Source organism: Salmo salar, chromosome ssa17 (assembly GCF_905237065.1).
Source record: "Salmo salar chromosome ssa17, Ssal_v3.1, whole genome shotgun sequence".
NCBI lineage: Eukaryota > Metazoa > Chordata > Actinopteri > Salmoniformes > Salmonidae > Salmo > Salmo salar.
The window spans coordinates 58,206,971-58,232,321 of NC_059458.1; the positions used below are offsets into that span (position 1 = coordinate 58,206,971).

The following is a 25,351-nucleotide window of genomic DNA, read 5'->3' on the forward strand; positions in this document are numbered from 1 at the left end:
GAGAGAGAGAGAGAGAGAGAGAAAGAAAGAAAGAGAGAGCGATGTCAAGTTCTGCAGCAGCTGTTAGGCACACAAAATGTCTGTGTTTAAACAGCTCCCTGGATAATGGAGTCCACAATTATACACAACCACCACATGGGGACTTACAGGTTGAAACACACACATGTTCACATACTCTCACACACACATGCTAATTTACAACCTACATACCCATAGGGTGTGTGGCTCTGAGAGGAAACAGGCTGTACATGCTAAAGAGGTGCCACTGCTTCAGGCATACCTGTACGTACATACGTACATACATACGTACGTACATACATACATACATACATACATACATACATACATACATACATACATACATACATACATACATACATACATAGACTCTTACTATAGGTATTCTACTCCCAATGTATAATGCTGAAATCATACTGACATTTTCAAGAGCTCTTAAACCATGCCCCATGGTCAGAAGAAATAATGAGTTTGCCAAATGAAGCCAGTCAAAATGACTTCAGGACTTTCCCAACCTTGTTGAAGGGTCAATATGTTCTCTGTTTCCAGACTGGGAATGTCATCCCACATCCCATTGTGTCAAAATGGCCAATTTTCTCCCTTTTCCCTTTATAGTCATCCATTTGGATCTCTCTCTCTCTCTCTCTCTCTCTCTCTCTCTCTCTCTCTCTCTCTCTCTCTCTCTCTCTCTCTCTCTCTCTCTCTCTCTCTCTCTCTCTCTCTCTCTCTCTCTCTCTCTCTCTCTCTCTCTCTCTCTCTCTCTCTCTCTCTCTCTCTCTCTCTCTCTCTCTCTCTCTCTCTCTCTCTCTCTCTCTCTCTCTCTCTCTCTCTCTCTCTCTCTCTGAGGGGTGTCAGAGGGTGTTCTAGCTATATTTAACCCTTGGCTGTAGGGCCAGGGGGTGAGCCTGAAAATAGACCAGACATTATTTAGCATGGCCACACACTGGGTTAACCACTATGCTACTCTCTGTGTGTTCCTCGACTGATACAGGGTCAGTGGTGTGTTTTGGGGATCACAATGTTTAAGGTTAGACAGGGGTAATAAGAGCTGACCCTGGTGCAGTTGTTCAAGATGTAAACACATCCCACGACCTTATTACTCCCACCATGTGACCCGGGCTCTAAGCATGCTGGGATTGCCCCCATTCTACCATACAGGGATGGCCTGGACCCTCCCATATAAGCTCAAATGCAACGTACACACGTACACATGTACACACACACACACACACACACACACACACACACTCCCTCCACTATACACATGCATATAGTTATTAAGAACAGCCTGAGAAAATAGCAAGGCCCGTCATGGTCTCACCAATCCTTCTAATCCCTTATATTCATGTTGCCATATATCTCCTTTCTCTCTCCTCCCCTCATTTCTCTATGAAGAGTTGCAGGTTCCCTTGGTCTGCGTTAAAATCATTGACTAATGAGCAGAAGGTTGTTTCAGCTAATGGTAACAAATGTTTGGGCCAATTAATACACTGAAGTAAGTGCTTATTGACAAAATAAAACACAGGTTGCCCCTGGACAAGTGGGCAAAAACCACTAAACACATACACACACACCCACACACACGCACGCGCACGCACGCACACACACACACACACACACACACACACACACACACACACACACACACACACACACACACACACACACACACACACACACACACACACACACACACACACACACACACACACACACACACACACACAGGGAATATAGAGCTTCTGTTCATGTTTTCCATCTTGGAATCTAGAAGTGTTATAGACTAGTGTGGGACTGGGGAAACTGTTTGTGGTTTCATATGAACACGCTCCAGTGGTCCTGGTTGTGGCATTGGCTAACCCACCCTCGCCTCTTCAGAATCCAGCCTAACCTGATGCCAGCCTGGCCTCTCCTCTCTCCAAGACCCAGCCCAGTACAGCAGCCTGCCAATGTACCTCCACAACCACATACTGAAGAAATTAGCAGTCCCACATACACTTATCCACATTGGCCTATGTGGCTATGGATTGTCACCTGGGACACACCCACCAACTCCAACTCACTCACTCAAAGAACAGATTGTTCATACAGGCTTATGACAAGTCTTACAGTGCATTTATAAACACATCATAATACATTTGACCAATCTTTAAGCCATAAAGTGCTATCAAAGACTGCGTCTGAGTCTAAACCAAGTATGTGGATATGAGTTTAACTAGAAGAGTTTAACTAGTACAAATGAGTTCAGGTTATGTGAACTAAACCAGATGAGACCAGGAGTGAAGCTGAGTGTAGGTGGTGTGGTGATGTTACCTGGGGCACTCCGAGCCAGTCGTCAGCCTGCTGCATGGCCTCCCTGGCATTCTCCACAGGCTGGCTAGGATCCCACGTCTCCCAGTCAGGACACAGGCCTACATGACAGGGAGGGAGGGAGAGGGGGAGAGGGAGCATTTAGTCATGGGACAACAGTACACAGAGAATCAACATAGCTACATCCACTACGATTCACTATAACCATGACAACAACTGCCAAACCATGTTTACCCGCAATACTTTGCCTCTACAGTAGAGACACGTAGAGACAAGCAAGAGTGAGCTGGTCAATGCTTAGAGAGCGGTGAGTTACTTTTTTCCTGATGTCCGACTGTGGGTCACTTTGAACAAAGCTGACACACACACATACACACACACACACACAATGCAGCTTATAGGATTATCAGGGAGTGACGTGAGGATGAGAGATGTAGGAAGCCTCAGACGACATACAAACACAGAGTGTCATCACTACAGAGTTCTCTATCCACCAACCTGGTCTCAGCATTTTGTACCTTTTTGTACGTAAATCCGAGACACTACATTTAGTATGATATGTTACGTTTAATATGGCATGCATTCATTTGTGGATGTCCATCATCCATTTCGTATGATATGTTACAAATGACAATTGGTATGATATGTTACGAATTTGCAAAGCGTACAATATGTTACAAATTTCCAAAACATACAACATGTTATGAATTTGCAAAACGTAAGATATATTACGAATTCTAATTTGCTGTGGTTAACGGTAGCTAGGTGGTTATCACTAACATTAGCTAGCTGGCTAACGTTAGCAAGTTTAGGGGTTAGGATTAAGGTTAGGGTTAGGGGAAGGGTTAGCCAACATGCTAAGTAGTTGCAAAGTAGCTAAAAAGTAGTAAGAAGCTGAAAAGTTGCTAAAATGATGAAGTTGTTCGTGATGAGATTTGAACACGCAACCTTTGCGTTACTAGACATTCGCATTGTATGCCCACCCATCCATCAAGACCAAGCACCCTCCTTTCTTTTTTGTTTTAAGTAACCTTCTGTCTTATGTAACCATATCAAATGTAACATACAGTATAATACTAATTTGAGTGTCCAGGATGTACATGTACTATGTTATGTCTAGTCTATGAGACCGGGCTGTATCCACAGACTGTGGAACGGGAAAGAGGGCTCAGCACTACTCAATGTGACAGAGTGGTTTGTTGTTTTTTACTGTTGTTTCGCCCACCTCAGTATATGGCAATACATATTCCATAAGTTTCATTAGCTGTCATCTAGACTGTTCTCAGCTCAGTGTGGCTTCCTTGCGCAAACCCCACTACTGCCAGGAGCCGTATGAAAACAGAGGTGTGAGGCAAAAGGATACTAAACAAATACATGGCAGAGAGTGAGTGTGTGAGGGGTCTCTTGGCGATTTTGAAAAACTAACCGGAGAGGAACATAAACCCCCAAAGCATTCTCCCACACTGCCAAAGAGCTGTACCTGACCCTCATATTTGTTTGTGTTCCATAAACACACACACACACACACCATCATACACTCAATGCACACGCACAACTCAAAATGGGTCATTATGTTTAATGAGCCCTGTACAACTGGCCAGTAGTATAAACTAGTACCTTTTTCGACCAACTCATACCTGTTTAATGTGCCTCTTTTAGGCTGAGGTGTGATTTACTGGCCCTGGGGGGTCTGTGACCAGGTAGTGTGAGGGTGAGAGAGGGCCATTCAGAGGGGGTGGATAGAGGGGTGTGTCGGGTAAAATCTGATGGGCAACATTTCACTCTGAGGAGATGGTATCAACCTCAGGATAGGATGCTGTGTTAACGTTGCTGTGGAATCGTGTGTGTGTGTGTGTGTGTGTGTGTGTGTGTGTGTGTGTGTGTGTGTGTGTGTGTGTGTGTGTGTGTGTGTGTGTGTGTGTGTGTGTGTGTGTGTGTGTGTGTGTCCAAACCCTCTCCGTTCCCTGTTGCTTAATCCTGGCTTATTGTTGTATTCTAGTGTAAATATACCATTGGACAAGGCATGGACTCAAGCCACGAGCAAACCTTTCCTTAATTTACGGACAATACGCTTTACTTTCACTGTTTTACTGTCCGCCCTTACTTCTAACAGAGAGGCCTCTGCCTTGTTCCTGTTGCTCCTTAACAACATACATGAGTACACACACACACACACACACACACACACACACACACACACACACACACACGCACACACGCACACACGCACACACGCACACACGCACACACGCACACACACACACACACACACACACACACACACACAATAATGTGTTTGCCAGGAAATGCGGCATGCTACATGTGTTTTCACTTATTGAGTTCCTCGCTGCTGTGTTCTCTACTCTGACACTCTCCATGCTGTTACAACAGCCAGAAACCCACTGCCTCCACACTGCAGTCTGCAGCACACCCATCTCCAGCGCCTTGCTGGGAAGGGGTTTGGCTGAATCAGGGGAACTCGAGGTGTCGGGACCAATTAACTACGCTGTAGAGGATAGCAGGTCTGAGAGCAGTTTGAGTTTCACACAAAACAGTTATTAAATTTTACATTTACATTTTAGTCAGTTAGCAGACGCTCTTATCCACAGTGACGTACAGTTGGTGCATCCATCTTAAGATAGCTAGGTGAGGCAACCAACCACATATCACAATCGTAGTAAGTACATTTTCCCAAGTTATCAGCAAAGGCAATGGTAGTAGGAAAAGAAAAGTACAATGTTGTTTTTATGCTCTACTGTATGTGTCACATTTCTTGCTAATGGGTGAACGGTCCTGAATGTTACATTTTGTGCTGACAAGAGAAGAGGGCCGCGTTTTGGCTGCCCTAAGCGAGATTTGGTTGGGGGGCCCCTAGCGAGATTTGTTTTTTCCAGGGATGGAGAGAAAATGTTGCATTTTCAAAGATAATTCCCTGCAGTTCTACACATTTTGCCATGAATTACGAGTGGCTAACAAAATCAATGGGGTCCCACTGGAGGTCAGGGCCCCTGAGCACGGGCCTAGTGGCAGTTCGTAGTCTGCATATAGGCAGAGGTGTCACTGCGAGAGAACGTGAGAGAATTGAACTTTGCCCTAACGCTATGTGTACTGTGAGTGTATAGCTTGTTCTGGATCTATCAGTACGAATGCGAGTGAGTGCAGAGAGAAACAGAGCCCTGTACGGTCAAAGCCTAGAATAAAACCTGCTAGTTAGTCCTGCTCAGTGTCCGAGATTTGTGTAACCGCAGTGTAAACACTACTAATACAGACACCTAGACCATAAACACACACTCACCCTGAAAAGCTGAAATGTACACACACACACAAACACACACACACACACACACACACACACACACACACACACACACACACACACACACACACACACACACACACACACACACACACACACACACACACACACACACACACACACACACACACACACACACACATGATTAGGCACGTACACCATAAACACACATGTAAAGCACAAACACACACACACACACACCCGCTCTGTGACCCCGCTGCTCTGGGTAAGTGAATTAGACAGGCTCAGCATGGGGGAGAATGGAGTCGTTGTTTGTTTATTGTTCCCCCACCTTAGCCTCTCTCCAACACACTTCTCAACTTCCTGCCTGAGCAAACACACTTTGCCATGCACACAAACACGCATAGACACACACTCAGAAGCATCCAAACACATGAAAACAAATAAAGCACACCTTCACACATTGGCTCTCTCTCACACGCACACGCACACTCACACTCACACACCTACAAAAGACAAACACCTATACACACATACAGACACTCAGCAAACAAAAAGACAGTGCACCTCAGTTCTTTGCTTCATTTCTCTGGAGTAACTAACTCTGTGAACTTATTAATGCCATTCCACTCATCTGGTCTCACACCATTTGTACAAACACAGGATTAGAGGCTCTGTTGAACAAGACATGTCTCCTGACCCGAGGTCAGTCTGAGTTCCCCTTGGAACCATGTCTTAGAAAGCCTTACTGCCTGCCAGGAGCCTAGTCCAAATTAGTAGAGGCCTTCACCGAGAGAGCCAAGCCTAGAGTTATGAAACCTTCCCCAGCGGGGATCACTCTATCTAGGGCAGTTGTCGGGCAAGTCCCCCTGGCTAGGCCCTGATGACCCTGATCTCTAATTACCGGCTATGTACTATCTATCTCTCTGTGGTTTGGGGATTCTAAATGTCTGCGTTTTTTGGTTACCCCCCTACACTCCTCCTCCTCATCCTCCTCCTCCTCTCTCTTTCCCTCATTCTTGTCTCATCAGATAGTTTTATAATGACGAAGCGGCTGGTTCTGATTAAGAGTTAGGGGTGGTAGCGGAGAGCATACGGAAGACACACCTCCCATTCTGGTTCCTCTAGGTCTCCCCTTCTCTGATGTGAAGTTGTGCAGTTCAGGAATATTGCTTATTGAATGCAGCTTGTATTCTTTTTGGCCTCATCCATTCCTACGTTGCGCCCACATCCCCACCTTGAATAGGATCTCCTCATTGATGTCGTGCTCTATGGTAGCCCCTGCACCATAACCTCTACCCCCCACCCCACAGAACATGCCATGCATACACTCACCAAAAATAAACATTCTCATTGTCTATTGTCTTCAACCAAGGCCCCCAGTTAGTAAGGCCTGAACGTACATAACCCTTACCCCTGACCTGGACTCATTAGGCTTAGTGTTTCAACAAGACTGTTTCAAAAACACAATAAATAACTGGAGTTTCTCTGGAACTTCTCTGTGACACATACTTGGAATTATGGCTGAGGTTAGTGTTAAGAGTACTGTGAATAGTATGGACGATTAATCAACCCTCAAACAGCTCTCAAATTCGTTACAACCTGGAAGACTACTGTCAACAAATGAATGTTCAGATCTTGGATCAGCTCTTACAAAGCTCTTGCAGTTCTTACAGATTGACAATCTGAACTCAAACTGCTCCTCAAAGCCTTACCTGGGGCACAGTTGTCAATCAGTGCTCCCAGGGCCTTGACATCCTTACAGTCAAATTAACTAACACTAAACTGTTTCTGAGTCAGCTCCAAGCCAGCAGAGTCTAACAACGGGATGAGTCACAGATCCTGGATCAGCTCTTACCTGGGGCACAGTTGTCAACCAGGGCTCCCAGAGCCTTGCCGTCCCTCCAGTCACGATGAAAGTTGTTGATGGGCAGCTGGGGCACCTTGTTCTGGATCCATCCCAGCAGCCTCTGCTTGGGGGTCAGCTTCTTGGCGTCCTCATCGTCCTCATCCTCCCACATGGGCATTGAGATGGAGTAGTGCAGGATCAGAGTCCAGATCAGACCCAGGATAAGTTTCAGGTTCCCATCCACGATGGCCTTACTGTCTGTAAAGGGGGAGAGAGGGGAGGGTTAAGGTCAGGTCATTTACTAAGGTAATGATACTGAATAAAGAACATTGTAATAGACTATGGTATTGCGCAAGAAAGCAATACTCCCATGAAAGCGATACTGGTCGCTATAAATTGGCTCCCCAGGTAACTTGAGTTGAACCTTTTACTGCAGTGGGCTAAATCAGGGTCACACAGAGTGTTTCTTGGTAGTTTTAAACAAATCTACTTTGAGACAAAAGTACATACATCACACATGGTTATGGGCTTAAATTGAAGAATACACCTGTAACATGTATGATATAGAGTTTAATGTATTCCATTTTGAGTTTGCATTCCAATATTACACTTTATATACATCACAGACCACTGAAATATATCAAAACCGCTTGACATAGAAACACCGGACTTTCAGTGGCGTATTAAAATATTAACAACATTCCACCCGTGAGGCCACTAGGTCATTTGATTGGAGAAAAGGGCTACGCCCTCTGCCATATACAGTTACAACTTAACGGACAAACTGGGGAGCAGATTAGGTCTAGCCCTAACCCTTTGTGTGGGGCCTCTACAACACACACACACACACACACACACACACACGCACACACACACACGCACACGCACACGCGCACGCGCACTCGCACACGCACACGCACACGCACACACACACACACACAAACACTACTGCACTAGCGCCATCTGATCGTTCTGTTCTAAAGAGAAGCAGTGTGTTGTAGAATCGTAATAACAGAGTTCTGGTGTCTGCCCTCGGCTTTCAGCTGCCTGGCACAACAACATCAACATCTGTGTTTACTCTGCTTTTATGAGAATCTGGCTGCCCCAGCCCGACTGCCACGGTGATCACTTTACTAGGGAGATCACACATAAGGCGGCAGGGGGAGATGGTGGGGGGGATTACCAGGGAGATCACATATAAGGCGGCAGGGGGAGATGGTGGGGGGGATTACCAGGGAGATCACACATAAGGCGGCAGGGGGAGATGGTGGGGGGGATTACCAGGGAGATCACACATAAGGCGGCAGGGGGAGATGGTGGGGGATTACCAGGGAGATCACATATAAGGCGGCAGGGGGAGATGGTGGGGGGATTACCAGGAGATCACACATAAGGCGGCAGGGGGAGATGGTGGGGGGGATTACCAGGGAGATCACATATAAGGCGGCAGGGGGAGATGGTGGGGGGATTACCAGGGAGATCACACATAAGGCGGCAGGGGGAGATGGTGGGGGGGATTACCAGGGAGATCACACATAAGGCGGCAGGGAGAGATGGTGGGGGATTACCAGGGAGATCACACATAAGGCGGCAGGGGGAGATGGTGGGGGGGATTACCAGGGAGATCACATATAAGGCGGCAGGGGGAGATGGTGGGGGGCATTACCAGGAGATCACACATAAGGCGGCAGGGGAGATGGTGGGGGGGATTACCAGGGAGATCACACATAAGACGGCAGGGGGAGATGGTGGGGGGATTACCAGGGAGATCACACATAAGGCGGCAGGGGGAGATGGTGGGGGGATTACCAGGAGATCACACATAAGACGGCAGGGGGAGATGGTGGGGGGGATTACCAGGGAGATCACACATAAGACGGCAGGGGGAGATGGTGGGGGGATTACCAGGGAGATCACACATAAGGCGGCAGGGGGAGATGGTGGGGGGGATTACCAGGAGATCACACATAAGACGGCAGGGGGAGATGGTGGGGGGATTACCAGGAGATCACACATAAGGCGGCAGGGGGAGATGGTGGGGGGGATTACCAGGGAGATCACACATAAGACGGCAGGGGGAGATGGTGGGGGGGATTACCAGGGAGATCACACATAAAACGGCAGGGGGAGATGGTGGGGGGGATTACCAGGGAGATCACACATAAGGTGGCAGGGGGAGATGGTGGGGGGGATTAGGCAATGGAATCACTCTAGGACTCCTTAGACATCGTCTTCATCATACTGATGTTTACTCTTCGCTTCCTGCTGCGATCCATTTGTCTTGTCTAGTTGGATGATCCCTCACACACACACATACAAGCACACACACACACACACACTCCTTGGGGTGGCAGGTAGCCTAGTGGTTAGAGCGTTGGGCCAGTAACCGAAAGGTTGCTGGATTGAATCCCCGAGCTGACAAGGTAAAAATCTGTTGTTCTGCCCCTGAGCAAGGCAGTTAACCCACTGTTCCCTGGGCACCGAAGATGTGGATGTCAAAATTAGGCAGCCCCCCCACACCTCTCTGATTCAGAGGGGTTGGGTTAAATGCGGAAGACACATTTCAGTCGAAGGCATTCAGTTGTACAACTGGATTGTGTATGCGTTACTGCAGGATCTGGAGCAGTGGAAGTTTGGGGTGTACGTCATGTGTTTGTGTGTCTGTTTCCTGACTGACTGTACACATTCAGCTGGGCCAGACTCATCTGAGGATTTTCCCATCTCTCATGACAATTTTCAGGTCTACATTAATCTCTGTGTTGTCTAAAAGTGTTTACTGCTAGTACAGCCTAACAGCACTAGGCTACATCTAACATGTAGCTGTAAAGTATTAACCAAGCTAGACAGAGGACAGAGCTGTGTGTCAGTGCTACACTCTTCTATCGAGAACCTAAAATGGTTATTCGGCTGTCCCCATAGGAGAATCCTTTTTAGAACCTTTTTTGGTGCCAAATAGAACCCTTTCGGTTCCAGGTAGAACCCTTTTGGGTTCCATGTAGGTTCTACTATGGGGACAACCAAAGAACCCTTTTGGAACCCTTTTTTCTAAGAGTGTACTGAAACTGGATGCCATTTACCCCTAGGTAAATGAAATGAGGTCTTTTTAAATGAAACACAGACACACATAAATACAGAGTCAAACACACACACCGAACACACATACATTAAATTAAAAAAATTACAGAGGTCCCCTACGGCCCGACTTAGCTGTCTAATTGTCTGAGCGTTTTTATGCACCGACTGAATGGAAGCTGATAATTGTCAGAGACCGAGTCAAGACCGAGACACTCAGTATGTGGTCTCCAGACCACACAACTGCTCAAATCTCCAGCCAGACTCCTCAACATGACTCCACACAGCAGACAAGCACACTGACAGAGCCATTTCCTTCCTCTTCTCTTCCCTCTCTTCCTTTCCTTTCATTCTTTCCCCCCCTTTCACTCCTACATAGAATCCAGGTCAGGATGTTTTCAGCATACACCCTGCAATGGATCTTAATATTAACTATAAAAGAAAGAATCTCTGAAAACCTCATGTTTTCCCTGTTCACCATGTTACGGGTATCTGGTTTCTCCCATCTGAGGTTTGGGGGATTGGACTTTCTGGGAATGGAGCCACGGAGGCTCTGTGTGGGGCTTAGCATCCCGGGGGTGTTTGTGAATGCTCTATGAGTAGGGCTGTGGCAGTCACGAAATTTCGTCAGCCGGTGATTGTCAAGCAAATAACTGTCGGTCTCACGGTAATTGACCGTTAATTAACATAAACACATTTAGCATCTCCAGGCTCCCACACACAGCCTACAAGACACTGATGCTGACCTTTGGAACATCTACATTTTAAAAAGTCTAATAAATCCATGTATTATATCCTACACCTGCACAATAAATCAATTATTTATTTTAGACAGGTCTAAAGAAGCATGATATGAATAAAATGTAATGTATTTCAGAAGAATCTATTTCAGAAGAAATCTATTTCAGAAGAACAGCATACTCTGAGTTGTCCTTATGTCCTTATCTGGCTATTCTAAATGGCTGTGGGCTACACTAGTTAATTTAGCAGACAAGATTTGCTTAGAATTCCGTGGCATTAATTGATAGTGTGAAAAATACAATTGAACAAAGCTGAATAAAATAGAAAGGATATTTTCTCCAAACGATGAAGGAAGTGCGCACATGCGGCTATTCTGTGTTGAGTGGTTAACAAAGAAATAGGTACTCCTATATGCTTAATTTAGAGTTATTCATGTAACTTTAGTTGTGCTACAAACGTTGAACTATATGTTTTGATTTTTAATACATTGTAAGGCTGCATGATGAGACTCTAATGATGATTTTTTTTAAGTCGCTTGAAAGGTATGAGCTCTGCTTTGTTTTTTGTGCAGACTGTACACACTATATCAGTCACTCATTCACAATTTGACAAGCACTTGATAATTGCCTAGAATTTCACAGCGGCATCCCCTTTGTGTGGCCATAATGCATCCCAAAAACATCCATGCCTTTTGCGGCCAGTAGCTGCTGTGCGCTTCTCCATCACGTGATCGGGTCTTTATCACAGGCTACAAGTGAAGACAGATACATCGGGGACGCAACTGCGCATTCTTATCCAATTCTGAAGTGCATATTGAAGATATTGGAGGAACTATCCACATTAACTTTTCATCAGCCAACAATATGAATAGGCTTAAAGAACAGCAAAAGCGCAAGCCTATGTCAATCTACTATCCCCCATAGTACAAAGGTAGACCAATTCTGTTCTGTGCGATAAATAAATATTCCAAACATAGTCTGGGAAAGTTGTGGGATGCTATAGATGTCACAGCTATCCTTGATAGCAGGAAAGGGTAGAGTCAAGTGCAGGAGACTGAGGTCCGTTTGAACAGATGTTTAATAATCCCCGATAAATAAAGTCGCCACAAGGCAGGCTGTACAGAATATCAGACAGGAGGACAGCTCCAAAATACAAAACACACGGGGCTGGCAACCCTAATGCCTAAATCCAAAAATACGCGGCGTGGCTGAAGCAGCGCAAAATACCGACTATCACAAAGAACATGACATGAAACAATCCCACACTAATTCCCAAACAAAAAGGACAAACTAAATACCCCCCCACTAATGACTAACAAGGAACAGGTGCGGACCTAGACAGACAAAACCAAAAGACACAGAAACGTAGATCGGTGGCAGCTAGTAGGCCGGCGACAACGACCGCCGAGCACCACCCGACCGGGGAGGGGCGCCACCTTCTGTGGACGCTGTGACAATAGATCCAAAATTAATACAACCACTAGCATCCTGAAAACTTTTTTACTCCATGTGGCTGACGCAACAGATCAAAATGTTGCTAAACTAAGGTTATTTCTTCACATTATAAGGGCAGCAATGCGCACATGGTAGTAGGCTATAAGAGTGAATGTTCCATTAGCGGAAAACACCATTATCAAAAGTGCAATTATGCATGTAATGCTTTTATTATAAAGGTGCATTTTTATGGTGAAAATTATCTTCCCCAAACTTGAAACTGCTTATGTATGCCAGTTAAGCTCTACACCCCTTGTAAAGCGGATTAATGTGCTTAATTTTAAGTTATTTGTCCACTTTAGTTGTTCTACAAACCTTATTAAAACATATTGGCCTACGGGCTAGGCTACAAGAGATGTGCGACTATGATTAAAAAAAGTTGCAAAAAAAGGCTTTGTTTCTTAAGTTGGGCATCATTCACAAGTGATAATATATAATTCACACGTGATCAAATCAAATCAAAGTTTATTTGTCATGTGTGCCGAATACAACAGTTGTAGACCTTACAGTGAAATGCTTACTTACAGGCTCTAACCAATAGTACAAAGAAAAAAAACGTATGTGTGTGTGTGTGTGTGTGTGTGTGTGTGTGTAGGTAAGTAAAGAAATAAAACAACAGTAAAAAGACATTTGAAAATAAGAGTTGCAAGGCTATATACAGACACCGGTTAGTCAGGCTTTTATGAGGTTGTATGTACATGTGGGTATGGTAAAAGTGACTATGCATGTATGATGAACAGAGAGTAGCAGTAGCGTAAAAAGAGGGGTTGGCGGGTGGTGGGACATTGCATGGGTGGTGGGACATTGGATGTTGCAGCTCCTTTTGTGGATCTCAGGACCCATGCCAAATCTTTTTAGTTTCCTGAGGGGAAATAGGCTTTGTCGTGCCCTCTTCACGACTGTCTTGGTGTGTTTGGACCATTCTAATTTGTTGTTGATGTGGACACCAAGGAATTTGAAGCTCTCAACCTGCTCCACTACAGCCCCGTCAATGAGAATGGGGATGTGCTCGGTGCTCCGTTTCCTGTAGTCCACAATCATCTCCTTAGTCTTGGTTACGTTGAGAGATAGGTTGTTATTCTGGCACCACCCGGCCAGGTCTCTGACCTCCTCCCTATAGGCTGTCTCGTCGTTGTCGGTGATCAGGCCTACCACTGTTGTGTCGTCAGCAAACTTAATGATGGTGTTGGAGTCGTGCCTGGCCATGCAGTCATGGGTGAACAGGGAGTACAGGAGGGGACTGAGCACGCACCCCTGGGGAGCTCCAGTGTTCAGGATCAGCGTGGTAGATGTGTTGCTACCTACTCTCACAACCTGGGGGCAGCCCGTCAGGAAGTCCAGGATCCAGTTGCAGAGGGAGGTGTTTAGTCCCAGGATCCTTAGCTTAGTGATGAGCTTTGAGGGTACTATGGTGTTGAACGCTGAGCTGTAGTAAATGAATAGCATTCTCACATAGATGTTCCTTTTGTCCAGGTGGGAAAGGGCAGTGTGGAGTGCAATAGAGATTGCATCATCTGTGGATCTGTTTGGGCGGTATGCAAATTGGAGTGGGTCAAGGGTTTCTGGGATAATGGTGTTGATGTGAGCCATTACCAGCCTTTCAAAGCACTTCATGGCTACGGACGTGAGTGCTACGGGTCTGTAGTCATTTAGGCAGGTTGCCTTTGTGTTCTTGGGCACAGGGACTATGGTGGTCTGCTTGAAGCATGTTGGTATTACAGACTCAATCAGGGACATGTTGAAAATGTCAGTGAAGACACCTGCCAGTTGGTCAGCACATGCCCGGAGCACATGTCCTGGTAATCCATCTGGCCCCGCAGCCTTGTGAATGTTGACCTGTTTAAAGGTCTTACTCACGTCGGCTACGGAGAGCGTGATCACACAGTCGTCCAGAACAGCTGATGCTCTCATGCATGCCTCAGTGTTGCTTGCCTCGAAGCGAGCATAGAAGTGATTTAGCTTGTCTGATAGGCTCGTGTCACTGGGCAGCTCGCGGCTGTGCTTCCCTTTGTAGTCTGTAATAGGTTGCAAGCCCTGCCATATCCGACGAGCGTCGGAGCCGTTGTGGTATGATTCAATCTTAGCCCTGTATTGACGCTTTGCCTGTTTGATGGTTCGTCGCAGGGCATAGCGGGATTTCTTGTAAGCTTCCGGGTTAGAGTCCCGCACCTTAAAAGCGGCAGCTCTACCCTTTAGCTCAGTGCGAATATTGCCTGTAATCCATGGCTTCTGGTTGGGGTATGTACGTACAGTCACTGTGGGGACGACGTCCTCAATGCACTTATTGATAAAGACAGTGACTGATGTGGTGTATTCCTCAATGTCATCGGAAGAATCCTGGAACATGTTCCAGTCTGTGATAGCAAAACAGTCCTGTAGGTTAGCATCTGCTTCATCTGACCATTTTTTATAGACCGAGTCACTGGTGCTTCCTGCTTTAATTTTTGCTTGTAAGCAGGAATCAAGAGGATAGAGTTGCGGTCGGATTTACCAAATGGAGGGCAAGGGAGAGCTTTGTGCGCGTCTCTGTGTGTGGAGTACAGGTGATCTAGAATTTTTTTCCCTCTGGTTGCACATTTAACATGGTGATAGAGATTTGGTAGAACTGATTTAAGTTTCCCTGCATTAAAGTCTCCGGCCAGTAGGAGCGCCGCCTCTGGGTGAGTGGTTTCCTGTTTGCTTATTTCCTTATACAGCTGGCTGAGTGCGGTCTTAGTGCCGGCATCTGTCTGTGGTGGTAAATAAATAGCCACGAAAAGTATAGCTGAGAACTCTCTAGGCAAGTAGTGTGGCCTGCAATTTATCACATTTACTCTACTTCAGGCGAGCAAAATCTAGAGACTTCTTTAGATTCCGTGCACCATCTGTTGTTTACAAATATGCACAGACCGTCCCCCCTCGCCCCCTCGTCTTCTTAGGAGTGTGCTGTTCTATCCTGCCGGTGCAGCGTGTATCCCGCTAGCTGAATATCCATGTCGTCATTCAGCCACGATGCCGTGAAACATAGGATATTACAGTTTTTGATGTCCCGTAGGTAGGATATTCGTGATCGTACCTCGTCTAGTTTATTGTCCAATGATTGCACATTGGCGAGTAATATTGACGGTAACGGCAGCTTTCCTAGTTGCCTTCTTCGTGTCCGGATGAGGCATCCCGCTCTTCTTCCTCTGCGTCGCTTCCTTTTGTGAATAATTGGGATGTCTGCCCTGTGGGGTGTTTGGAGAATATCGTGTGAGTCCTGCTTGTTGTTGTTGTTGTTGCTGAAAAAATCTTTGTCTAATCTGAGGTGAGTGATCGCTGTCCTGATATCTAGAAGCTCTTTTCTGCCGTGATAGGCTAATATTGTCACCCATCAGACTATTCTTGATTTAATCTTGTCTTTACATATACTAAATATTATATGTGTGAAATCTGTTTTATTTAGAATGGACCTTTATCATGCACCTGTATCGAAACAGGGGCCGTGGGGAAAAATACATGTCATTTATGCACTTAAATTGCAAACGCTTTTCCACATGGTTTATTTTCATGGCAGCCAGGTAGGCTATACTCCTGTTGTAAATATAAGCAATGTGCTTAATATTAGGAAAGTTGAGAAATAAATATAGCAGGTCTCTACTAAAAAGAGGAGTATCAGCTTTCTATTCCTATTTTTAGTAGAGGCCATCACTCTGTTTTTTTGTGCAAAATGTTGCGCAACATGAGCTCATGGGCCCTCATGAAGTGTTTGATTAGATTTTCAAATACATTTGCATTGACGTCAGAGTAATTAGAGGAACAATAGAGTGCTGAGTACCAGGCAGTTAACAAGTTTGGCAGGCTACTAATGACCATCAGCAGCATCAGAGCTTGGAGAAGCCTAATTACCGTGACTAAACGGTCGTGTGGAATTTGACTGCCTTCATGACTCGTGACCACCAGTGTGGCGGTAGTATGGTCATCGCAACAGCCCTATCTTTGAGTTGGTCCAGTCAAGTAAGTGCAGGGGGTATAAGGTTGGGAGTTGGTGGGGAGGTGAGGGGGGGAGAGGGGGGGTTGTAGGTAGGGATGGCTAGTAATTTGGGCTTGGACCATAGGGGAAAAGGGGAAAGAGGTTTTGAATTGGAGGACAGAGTAGAAGGACTGTTGGGAGGAGGTGTGGGGCAGAGGAGGTTGGGGTGAGAAGCTATAGGAGGACAGGCTCATTATAATGTCTGGAATGGAATAAATGGAACGGTATCAAACATATGGAAATCAAATGTTTGTCTCTGTTCCATACATTCCATACCATCTATTACAATGAGCCTGTCCTCCTAGAGCTCCTCCCGCCAGCCTCCTCTGGTGTGGGGATAGGAGTTTCAGTAGTTGGGGTAGTTTGAGGTTAGTGGAAGTGGTAGGCTAGGGGGGAGTGTTATTGAGAGCTAGGACAGATGTAGAAAGATTGATATCATTGGCTGATGGTCTCCATTTTAGCTCAGCGAGGGGGCAGTTTCATGTTTCATTCAGTCTGCAAGGTGCTGAGAGCAGATCAGCACTAACAAACCCTGCAGAGCTGTGCTACTGCACCAGCAACACACCAGAAAGAGAGGACCCCTCAGGTATACTGTGCCCGTTTAAAAAAGGCAGGACTTTACATTGACACTCTCCCAGTCTGACACTTCTGTTTCAGCACTCCTGAGAGAGTACTAAACACACATACGCACGCACACACACACACACACATATATCACACATGCAATAAGAGAGAGCGATGTTGATTTAATCACTTCAGAGGTTTGATCCTGGTCCAACATTTCAAAGCCTGATATTTCCGGCACTGGGGTGTGTAGGATCTAACACACACTGGAGTCTATGGTGAGAGCCTCCTGGCTTGAACAGGGACACTCCTATAGGACTGCGTCAGAATGGTCAGCGCGTGCGTTCATGTGTGTCCTACTGTATTGGGAGGGGACATTACCCAGGCTCCCCGGCTCAGTAGTCTCACCTGTCAACAAGACTGTCACCCTGTCAACACTTGCAATGTTGACAAATTGCAATGTTTTTTTTTACATTACTGGACAGTTAATAACGACCCTTCGCATTGGACCGCTACACCTCCACTACTTTGAATTGATCTTGGAAAACTGCCTCGTCTAATCTTACTCGACAAAACAAAATGTTTCCTCGTAACTTGAAGTTGAACTCCGCAAACAAACAGCTTGCAAACAACAGCCGGTGTTGATGACATGGTCCTGGAATCCAGCAGGATCAAACGCAACATGCAGGGAAGAACAAACAGCGGGAAAGAACAACAAACACATGACTTAAAGGCTTGGGGAAAAGGAAAGGGCATTTGGAGGGAGAGGGAGGGGGACAGAATTCCGAACTGGAGCTGGGATGGGGAATGAGAATGTTTTCTGAAAATTTCCAGAGGGGTCAGACAGAGGTTGAAGTTGGGGGGTATTGACGGGAAAGATGAATTTGGCCCTGTCGACAAGTGTGTGTCCGTGTGTGAGGCATCAGTGTCTCTGGAGTCAAGGCATTAGTGTGTGATTAAACGCCTCCCTCTCTCAGCCTCATGGCACCTGGCCTGGGCCTGCCTTTACAATATCTACTCTCTGTACAGGAGATAAGCGGTGTGTCTCCCACACTCATTCAAACCATCCTGTGCCATTCACCAACCACACTGCCACATGGAGTGAAGAGAGATATATAGAGCAGAGGGTGAGAATAGAGGGCATCCAATAGCTCACACTAACCCACTTCAGTTCCTCCACTGGAGCAGTAAAGCACAAAAGTACTAAGTTGCTAAAATGATTTGCTGTCTCTGTCTCTCTCTCTCTCTCTCTCTCTCTCTCTCTCTCCCTCTCTCTCTCTCTCCCTCTCTCTCTCTCCCTCTCTCTCTTTCTCCCCCTCTCTCCCTGTTGTAAGTTATTGCTCAGAGACACAAAGCCCTGATGTCAGAACTTCATGCATAACACATTTTCTCCAGTTGGACTGGGGGTGTCGGGGGGGGGACAATGTGGCCTTTCCGCCCAGTACCAATTGTTTCGCCTCCATCTCGGAGCAAAGTGACCTTTAAGGCTTCGATTGGCTCTGGTGTCGGGACTCACTGTTTGTCTGGTTACCCCGGGCAACGCCAAACTGTAACCCACTCTAACTGACGCTGACTATAGCACTCTAACGGGCGTACAGCCTTCGCAGGAGAGGTTGTGCTAAAACAAGCCCCTTGTTGTTACTGTGAAGGTGTCTGGCTCTAGTCCAGGTCTCATTCTTTCCTTTCCTCCGCTCTCTCTGTTTCCCTCTGTTTCTCTCTCTCCCTCTGTCTCTCTCTCTCTCTCTCTCTCAAGAAACAGACGTGAAGGGTCACCAGTGAGTAGGGTGGACAGAGCTGGCGTTTGGGCAGTGGCCCTTCAGGACCCAGCTCTCTGACTGGCAGATTGCTAACAGATCCCCACTGCTCCACTCTTTACTTCAGTCTATTATGGCTCTATAGTTGCTATGAAACACACTTGCACACATACATACTGACATATAACCATGCTCACTGCACACTCACAATGCTCCACCAAATCACTGTGTATTTATTCCTTGTGACATTCATTCTATTTTTTAACTCTGCGTTGGAAGTAAGCATTTCACTGTTCCTCTACACCTGTTGTTTACGAAGCATGTGTCAAATAACATTGGATTGGATGTGATCTCAAGGGTAATGAAGACATGGGTCTTTATCAGACTGTGTGTTCTGATCTGTCAGCTATGTCTCTAACATATAGAGAGCTAACACAGAGAAACTAATGCAGCTCAGACACCTGGCCTGTATGAGCCAGAACAGAACTACAGAAGGCCCGGTGAAAAGACGGATTTTCCACCAGTTTTGCTCACTGGGGGATAATGTAATATCAGCTGGAAGATACATTGAAATATGGGCTAGATCAGACTTGTGGTGTGCATGTGTGTGTGAGTGTGTGTGTGCGTGCGTGCGTGCGCGTGCGTGCGTGCGTGCGTGTGTGTGTGTGTGTGTGTGTCTGTGTGTGTGTGTGTGTGTATGGTGTGTGTAGGAATGATGGCACCACAGGGTGGGGGGGGGGGGGATTCCATGAGGAAACAACACAGAACGGCTCCTGTTTCCTGTTAATGGGTTAACTTTCTCCTGGGGAACCATTTGACTGAAGCACAGCTTCAGACACTTCCTGTGTGCATAGTGCTGAGGTATCTAATCACTCTGCAGTGTTTTTTCCTGCAGATAACATCCAAGTGTGTGTCAACCCCTGTCCTGATGTCCCAGTGATAAAGTGAGTGGATAGGGTTCAGTGAGTGAGTGAGTGAGTGAGTGAGTGAGTGAGTGAGTGAGTGAGTGAGTGAGTGAGTGAGTGAGTGAGTGAGTGAGTGAGTGAGTGAGTGAGTGAGTGAGTGAGTGAGTGAGTAAGGGGATGGAGAGTGAGTGAGGGGAAGAGTTAGTGGATAGAGTGAGTGAGTGGATAGAGTGTGTGAGGGGATAGAGAATGAGTGAGGGGATAGAGTGAGTGAGGAGATAGAGAATGAGTGAGGGGATAGAGTGAGTGAGGAGATAGAGTGAGTGAGTGTGGATAGAGTGAGTGAGTGAGTGGATAGAGTGAGTGAGGGGATAGAGTTAGTGGATTGAGTGAGTGAGTGAGTGAGTGAGTGAGTGAGTGAGTGAGTGAGTGAGTGAGTGAGTGAGTGAGTGAGTGAGTGAGTGAGTGAGTGAGTGAGTGAGTGAGTGAGTGAGTGAGTGAATAGAGTGAGTGAGTGGATAGAATGAGTGAGGGGATAGAGTGAGTGGATAGAGTGAGTGAGTGAGTGAGTGAGTGAGTGAGTGAGTGAGTGAGTGAGTGAGTGAGTGAGTGAGTGAGTGAGTGAGTGAGTGAGTGAGTGAGTGAGTGAGTGAGTGAGTGGATAAAGTGAGTGAGTGAGTGAGTGAATAGAGTGAGTGGATAGAGTGAGTGGATAGAGTGAGTGAATAGAGTGAGTGAGTGAGTGAATGAGTGAGTGAGTGAGTGAGTGAGTGAGTGAGTGAGTGAGTGAGTGAGTGAGTGAGTGAGTGAGTGAGTGAGTGAGTGAGTGAGTGAGTGAGTGAGTGAGTGAATGGAGTGGGTGGATAGAGTGAGTGAGTGAATAGAGTGAGTGAGTGAATAGAGTGAGTGAGTGGAGAGTGAGTGACTGGATAGAGTGAGTGAGTGAGTGAATAGAGTGAGTGGATAGAGTGAGTGAGTGGATAGCGTGAGTGGATAGAGTGAGTGAGGGGATAGAGTGAGTGAGCGGATAAAGTGAGTGAGTGAGTGAGTGAGTGAGTGAGTGAGTGAGTGAGTGAGTGAGTGAGTGGTGAGTGAGTGGTGGTGGTGAGTGAGTGGTGAGTGAGTGGTGAGTGAGTGAGTGGTGGTGGTGAGTGAGTGAGTGAGTGAGTGAGTGGATAGAGTGAGTGAGTGGTGGTGAGTGAGTGAGTGAGTGAGTGAGTGAGTGAGTGAGTGAGTGAGTGAGTGAGTGAGTGAGTGAGTGAGTGGATAGAGTGAGTGGATAGAGTGAGTGGATAGAGTGAGTGGATAGAGTGAGTGAGTGGATAGAGTGAGTGAGGGGGATGAGGTGGTGAGTGAGTGGTGGTGGTGAGTGAGTGAGTGAGTGGTGAGTGAGTGAGTGAGTGAGTGGTGGTGGTGAGTGAGTGGTGAGTGAGTGAGTGAGTGAGTGAGTGAGTGAGTGAGTGAGTGAGTGAGTGAGTGAGTGAATGAGTGAGTGAGTGAGTGAGTGAGTGAATAGAGTGAGTGGATAGAGTGAGTGAGGGGATAGAGTGAGTGAGGGGATAGAGTGAGGGAGTGGATAGAGTGAGTGAGTGGATAGAGTGAGTGAGTGGATAGAGTGAGTGGATAGAGTGAGTGAGTGGATAGAGTGAGTGGATAGAGTGAGTGAGGGGATAGAGTGAGTGAGCGGATAAAGTGAGTGAGTGAGTGAGTGAGTGAGTGAGTGAGTGAGTGAGTGAGTGAGTGAGTGAGTGAGTGAGTGAGTGAGTGAGTGAGTGAGTGAGTGGATAGAGTGAGTGAGGGGATAGAGTGAGGGAGGGGATAGAGTGAGTGAGTGGACAGAGTGAGGGAGTGGATAGAGTGAGTGGATAGAGTGAGTGAGTGAATAGAGTGAGTGGATAGAGTGAGTGAGTGAGTGAGTGAGTGAGTGAGTGAGTGAGTGAGTGAGTGAGTGAGTGAGTGAGTGAGTGAGTGAGTGAGTGAGTGAGTGAGTGAGTGAGTGAGTGAGTGAGTGAGTGGATAGAGTCAGTGAGGGGATAGAGTTAGTGGATAGAGTGAAGGAATGGACAGAGTGAGGGAGTGGATAGAGTGAGTGGGTGAGTGAGTGAGTGGTGGTGAGTGAGTGAGTGAGTGAGTGAGTGAGTGAGTGAGTGAGTGAGTGAGTGAGTGAGTGAGTGAGTGAGTGGATAGAGTCAGTGAGGGGATAGAGTTAGTGGATAGAGTGAAGGAATGGACAGAGTGAGGGAGTGGATAGAGTGAGTGGGTGAGTGAGTGAGTGAGTGAGTGAGTGAGTGAGTGAGTGAGTGAGTGAGTGAGTGAGTGAGTGAGTGAGTGAGTGAGTGAGTGAGTGAGTGAGTGGATAGAGTGAGTGAGTGGACAGAGTGAGGGAGTGGATAGAGTGAGTGGATAGAGTGAGTGAGTGAATAGAGTGAGTGGATAGAGTGAGTGAGTGAGTGAGTGAGTGAGTGAGTGAGTGAGTGAGTGAGTGAGTGAGTGAGTGAGTGAGTGAGTGAGTGAGTGAGTGAGTGAGTGAGTGAGTGAGTGAGTGAGTGAGTGAGTGAGTGAGTGAGTGGATAGAGTCAGTGAGGGGATAGAGTTAGTGGATAGAGTGAAGGAATGGACAGAGTGAGGGAGTGGATAGAGTGAGTGGGTGAGTGAGTGAGTGAGTGAGTGAGTGAGTGAGTGAGTGAGTGAGTGAGTGAGTGAGTGAGTGAGTGAGTGAGTGAGTGAGTGGATAGAGTGAGTGAGTGGATAGAGTGAGTGGATAGAGTGAGTGGATAGAGTGAGTGAGGGGATAGAGTGAGTGAGTGGATAGAGTGAGTGAGTGAGTGGATAGACTGAGTGTTCGACAGTTGAGCGGAGAGAGGGAAAAAGTGACCGTATCTCTCCAACAGGAGAAAGAAAGACAGAAAAAACAAATGACAGTATGGAAGCGAGCCACTTAGACTCACATTTTCCACAGGATTTCCCAAAGACAATGTCCAAGGAAGAAAACACGCACAAACACACCAGCTGGAGCCAATGTCAAATAGTTGTTGGAGAGGGATTCCCAGGCGCAGTTTATAACAGACTCACACACACATACACACACACACACACACACACACACACACACACACACACACACACACACACACACACACACACACACACACACACACACACACACACACACACACACACACACAGATAAATCCCTTTCCTTGGCATGAATTGCATATCTGCTTCTCTGAACAACGAAGGCTTGAAAGCCAGAGAAATGTACACAACGGTCAAGGGTCATGCTTATAAGACACACACTGAAGTAATGTGATTGAGCACTTCAATCCCTGAGAAGCAACCAAAGTCCCTTAGTGCACCAACACAGAATATTCAACAAGCTCTCACAGTCTCACGTCAGAATTTGACGTTCATCTATGTTTCTCAAACGTAAACTTTCCTTAGTTGTTCCGAAACGTCAAATTTCAAAGTGTTTAAGGTTAAGTTTAGGAATTAACTCTGAATGGTTAAGGTAAGGGTTACGTTTTGGGATAGGCTTAAAATAACAATCTCAATAACAACTTCCTATTGAACACTCACTCTATCCACTCACTCTATCACTGGGACATCAGGACAGGCGAACACAAATACAGAATCAAAGGCAGATCCTTACGCCCATCCGCCATCCCTGTCCACAACACCCTAACAAAACCCAAACCTACTTGAAGGTAACAGCGCTCACTGTTGCCCCTAGTAGCCGGTTTCCGCATCATCTCCCAATGTCCTTAGACATGGATGGACGTCAAATACTGACTTGTCTCACGGGTGACCTGGCTGGAGTTTTACCCCTGCAGGCATAGGGTCCCCCACGTATCTCTGCCAGGCCTGAATAAACTGTTATTACTACAACCTTATGAATCAAAGCAGAGCTGAACTGTGACTGAGAGCCTCAGCTGACCAAACTCTGACCTCTCTCACCACCTCATCAATTAAAGCCCTGTTAAATGCCATTATTCTCTCTCACCACCTCATCAATTAAAGCCCTGTTAAATGCTATTATTCTCTCTCACCACCTCATCAATTAAAGCCCTGTTAAATGCCATTATTCTCTCTCACCACCTCATCAATTAAAGCCCTGTTAAATGCTATTATTCTCTCTCACCACCTCATCAATTAAAGCCCTGTTAAATGCTATTATTCTCTCTCACCACCTCATCAATTAAAGCCCTGTTAAATGCCATTATTCTCTCTCACCACCTCATCAATTAAAGCCCTGTTAAATGCCATTATAGGAGGAGTACTGTATACAAACGCAGGGTTCAATCTACGAACAGATACATAGGCTACACCATGGATAGGACCACACAAATACACACACACACAATCACACATACAAACACACACACAGACACACACACAAACACACACACACACACACACACACACACACACACACACACACACACACACACACACACACACACACACACACACACACACACACACACACACACACACACACACACACACACACACACACACACACACACATATACACAGTCGCACATACACACAAACACCACACACACACACACACACACACACACACACACTCACACACACACACACACACACACACATATATACACACACACACACACAGTCGCACATACACAAACAAACACCACATACACACAACATAGCAGATGCTCTAGCATCATACACACACACAAAAATGCACACGCACTCATACACCCCCCCCACACACACACACACACACACACACATACACACACACACACACACACACACACACACACACACACACACACACACACACACACACACACAAGAGCACATGTCCTACCAGTGTGTAAGCAGGTAGTATACTCTGTTATGTGATGCCCAAATAAGGCCGGAAGTGTCCTGCTTCAAACTCAGAATCTCACCAGGACAAACAACACATGACCCTGTCTGACCTGAGTGATGGCCACAGACAAGAGGTCTGCCCCCCACACACACACACAAACACACAAACACAAACAAACAAACAAACACACACACATACACACAAACACACAAACAAACATACACACACACACAAACTCAGTCCCGCATGCACAACCAACAGATACACACACAACATACAGCCTCATCATCATCACACACACAATATGTATATCCTCCTTTACACAACAGAGACACATCGACACACACAAATCCAACATAATCACATAAAAACACACACACAAACACACACACAGGCCAGCTGACGACCTGCTGCATTCCTCCGACACACACAATAGGCCTGGGGGGCAGCTCCAGCAGCTGGATAAATGTGGGACGTGTAATTTAGGACTTTACAAAGGCCCAGTGCTGTATAAAGACCACGGAAATCACA

At 46.4% G+C, this 25,351-nt stretch overlaps 1 protein-coding gene across 8 annotated transcripts in view; it reads right to left on the minus strand.

Annotated features, from left to right (window-relative positions):
• Positions 1–25,351, minus strand: part of LOC106576205 (filamin-C) — a 77,527-nt gene that overhangs the window by 36,763 nt on the left and 15,413 nt on the right. For all 8 annotated transcript variants that reach the window (XM_045699793.1, XM_045699796.1, XM_045699792.1 and 5 more), the window contains exons 2-3: positions 7,464–7,712; positions 2,332–2,429 (exon numbers count right to left, since the gene is read on the minus strand). In XM_045699793.1, the coding sequence (XP_045555749.1) occupies positions 2,332–2,429; positions 7,464–7,712 (347 nt within the window). The remainder of the gene's footprint in view (positions 1–2,331; positions 2,430–7,463; positions 7,713–25,351) is intronic.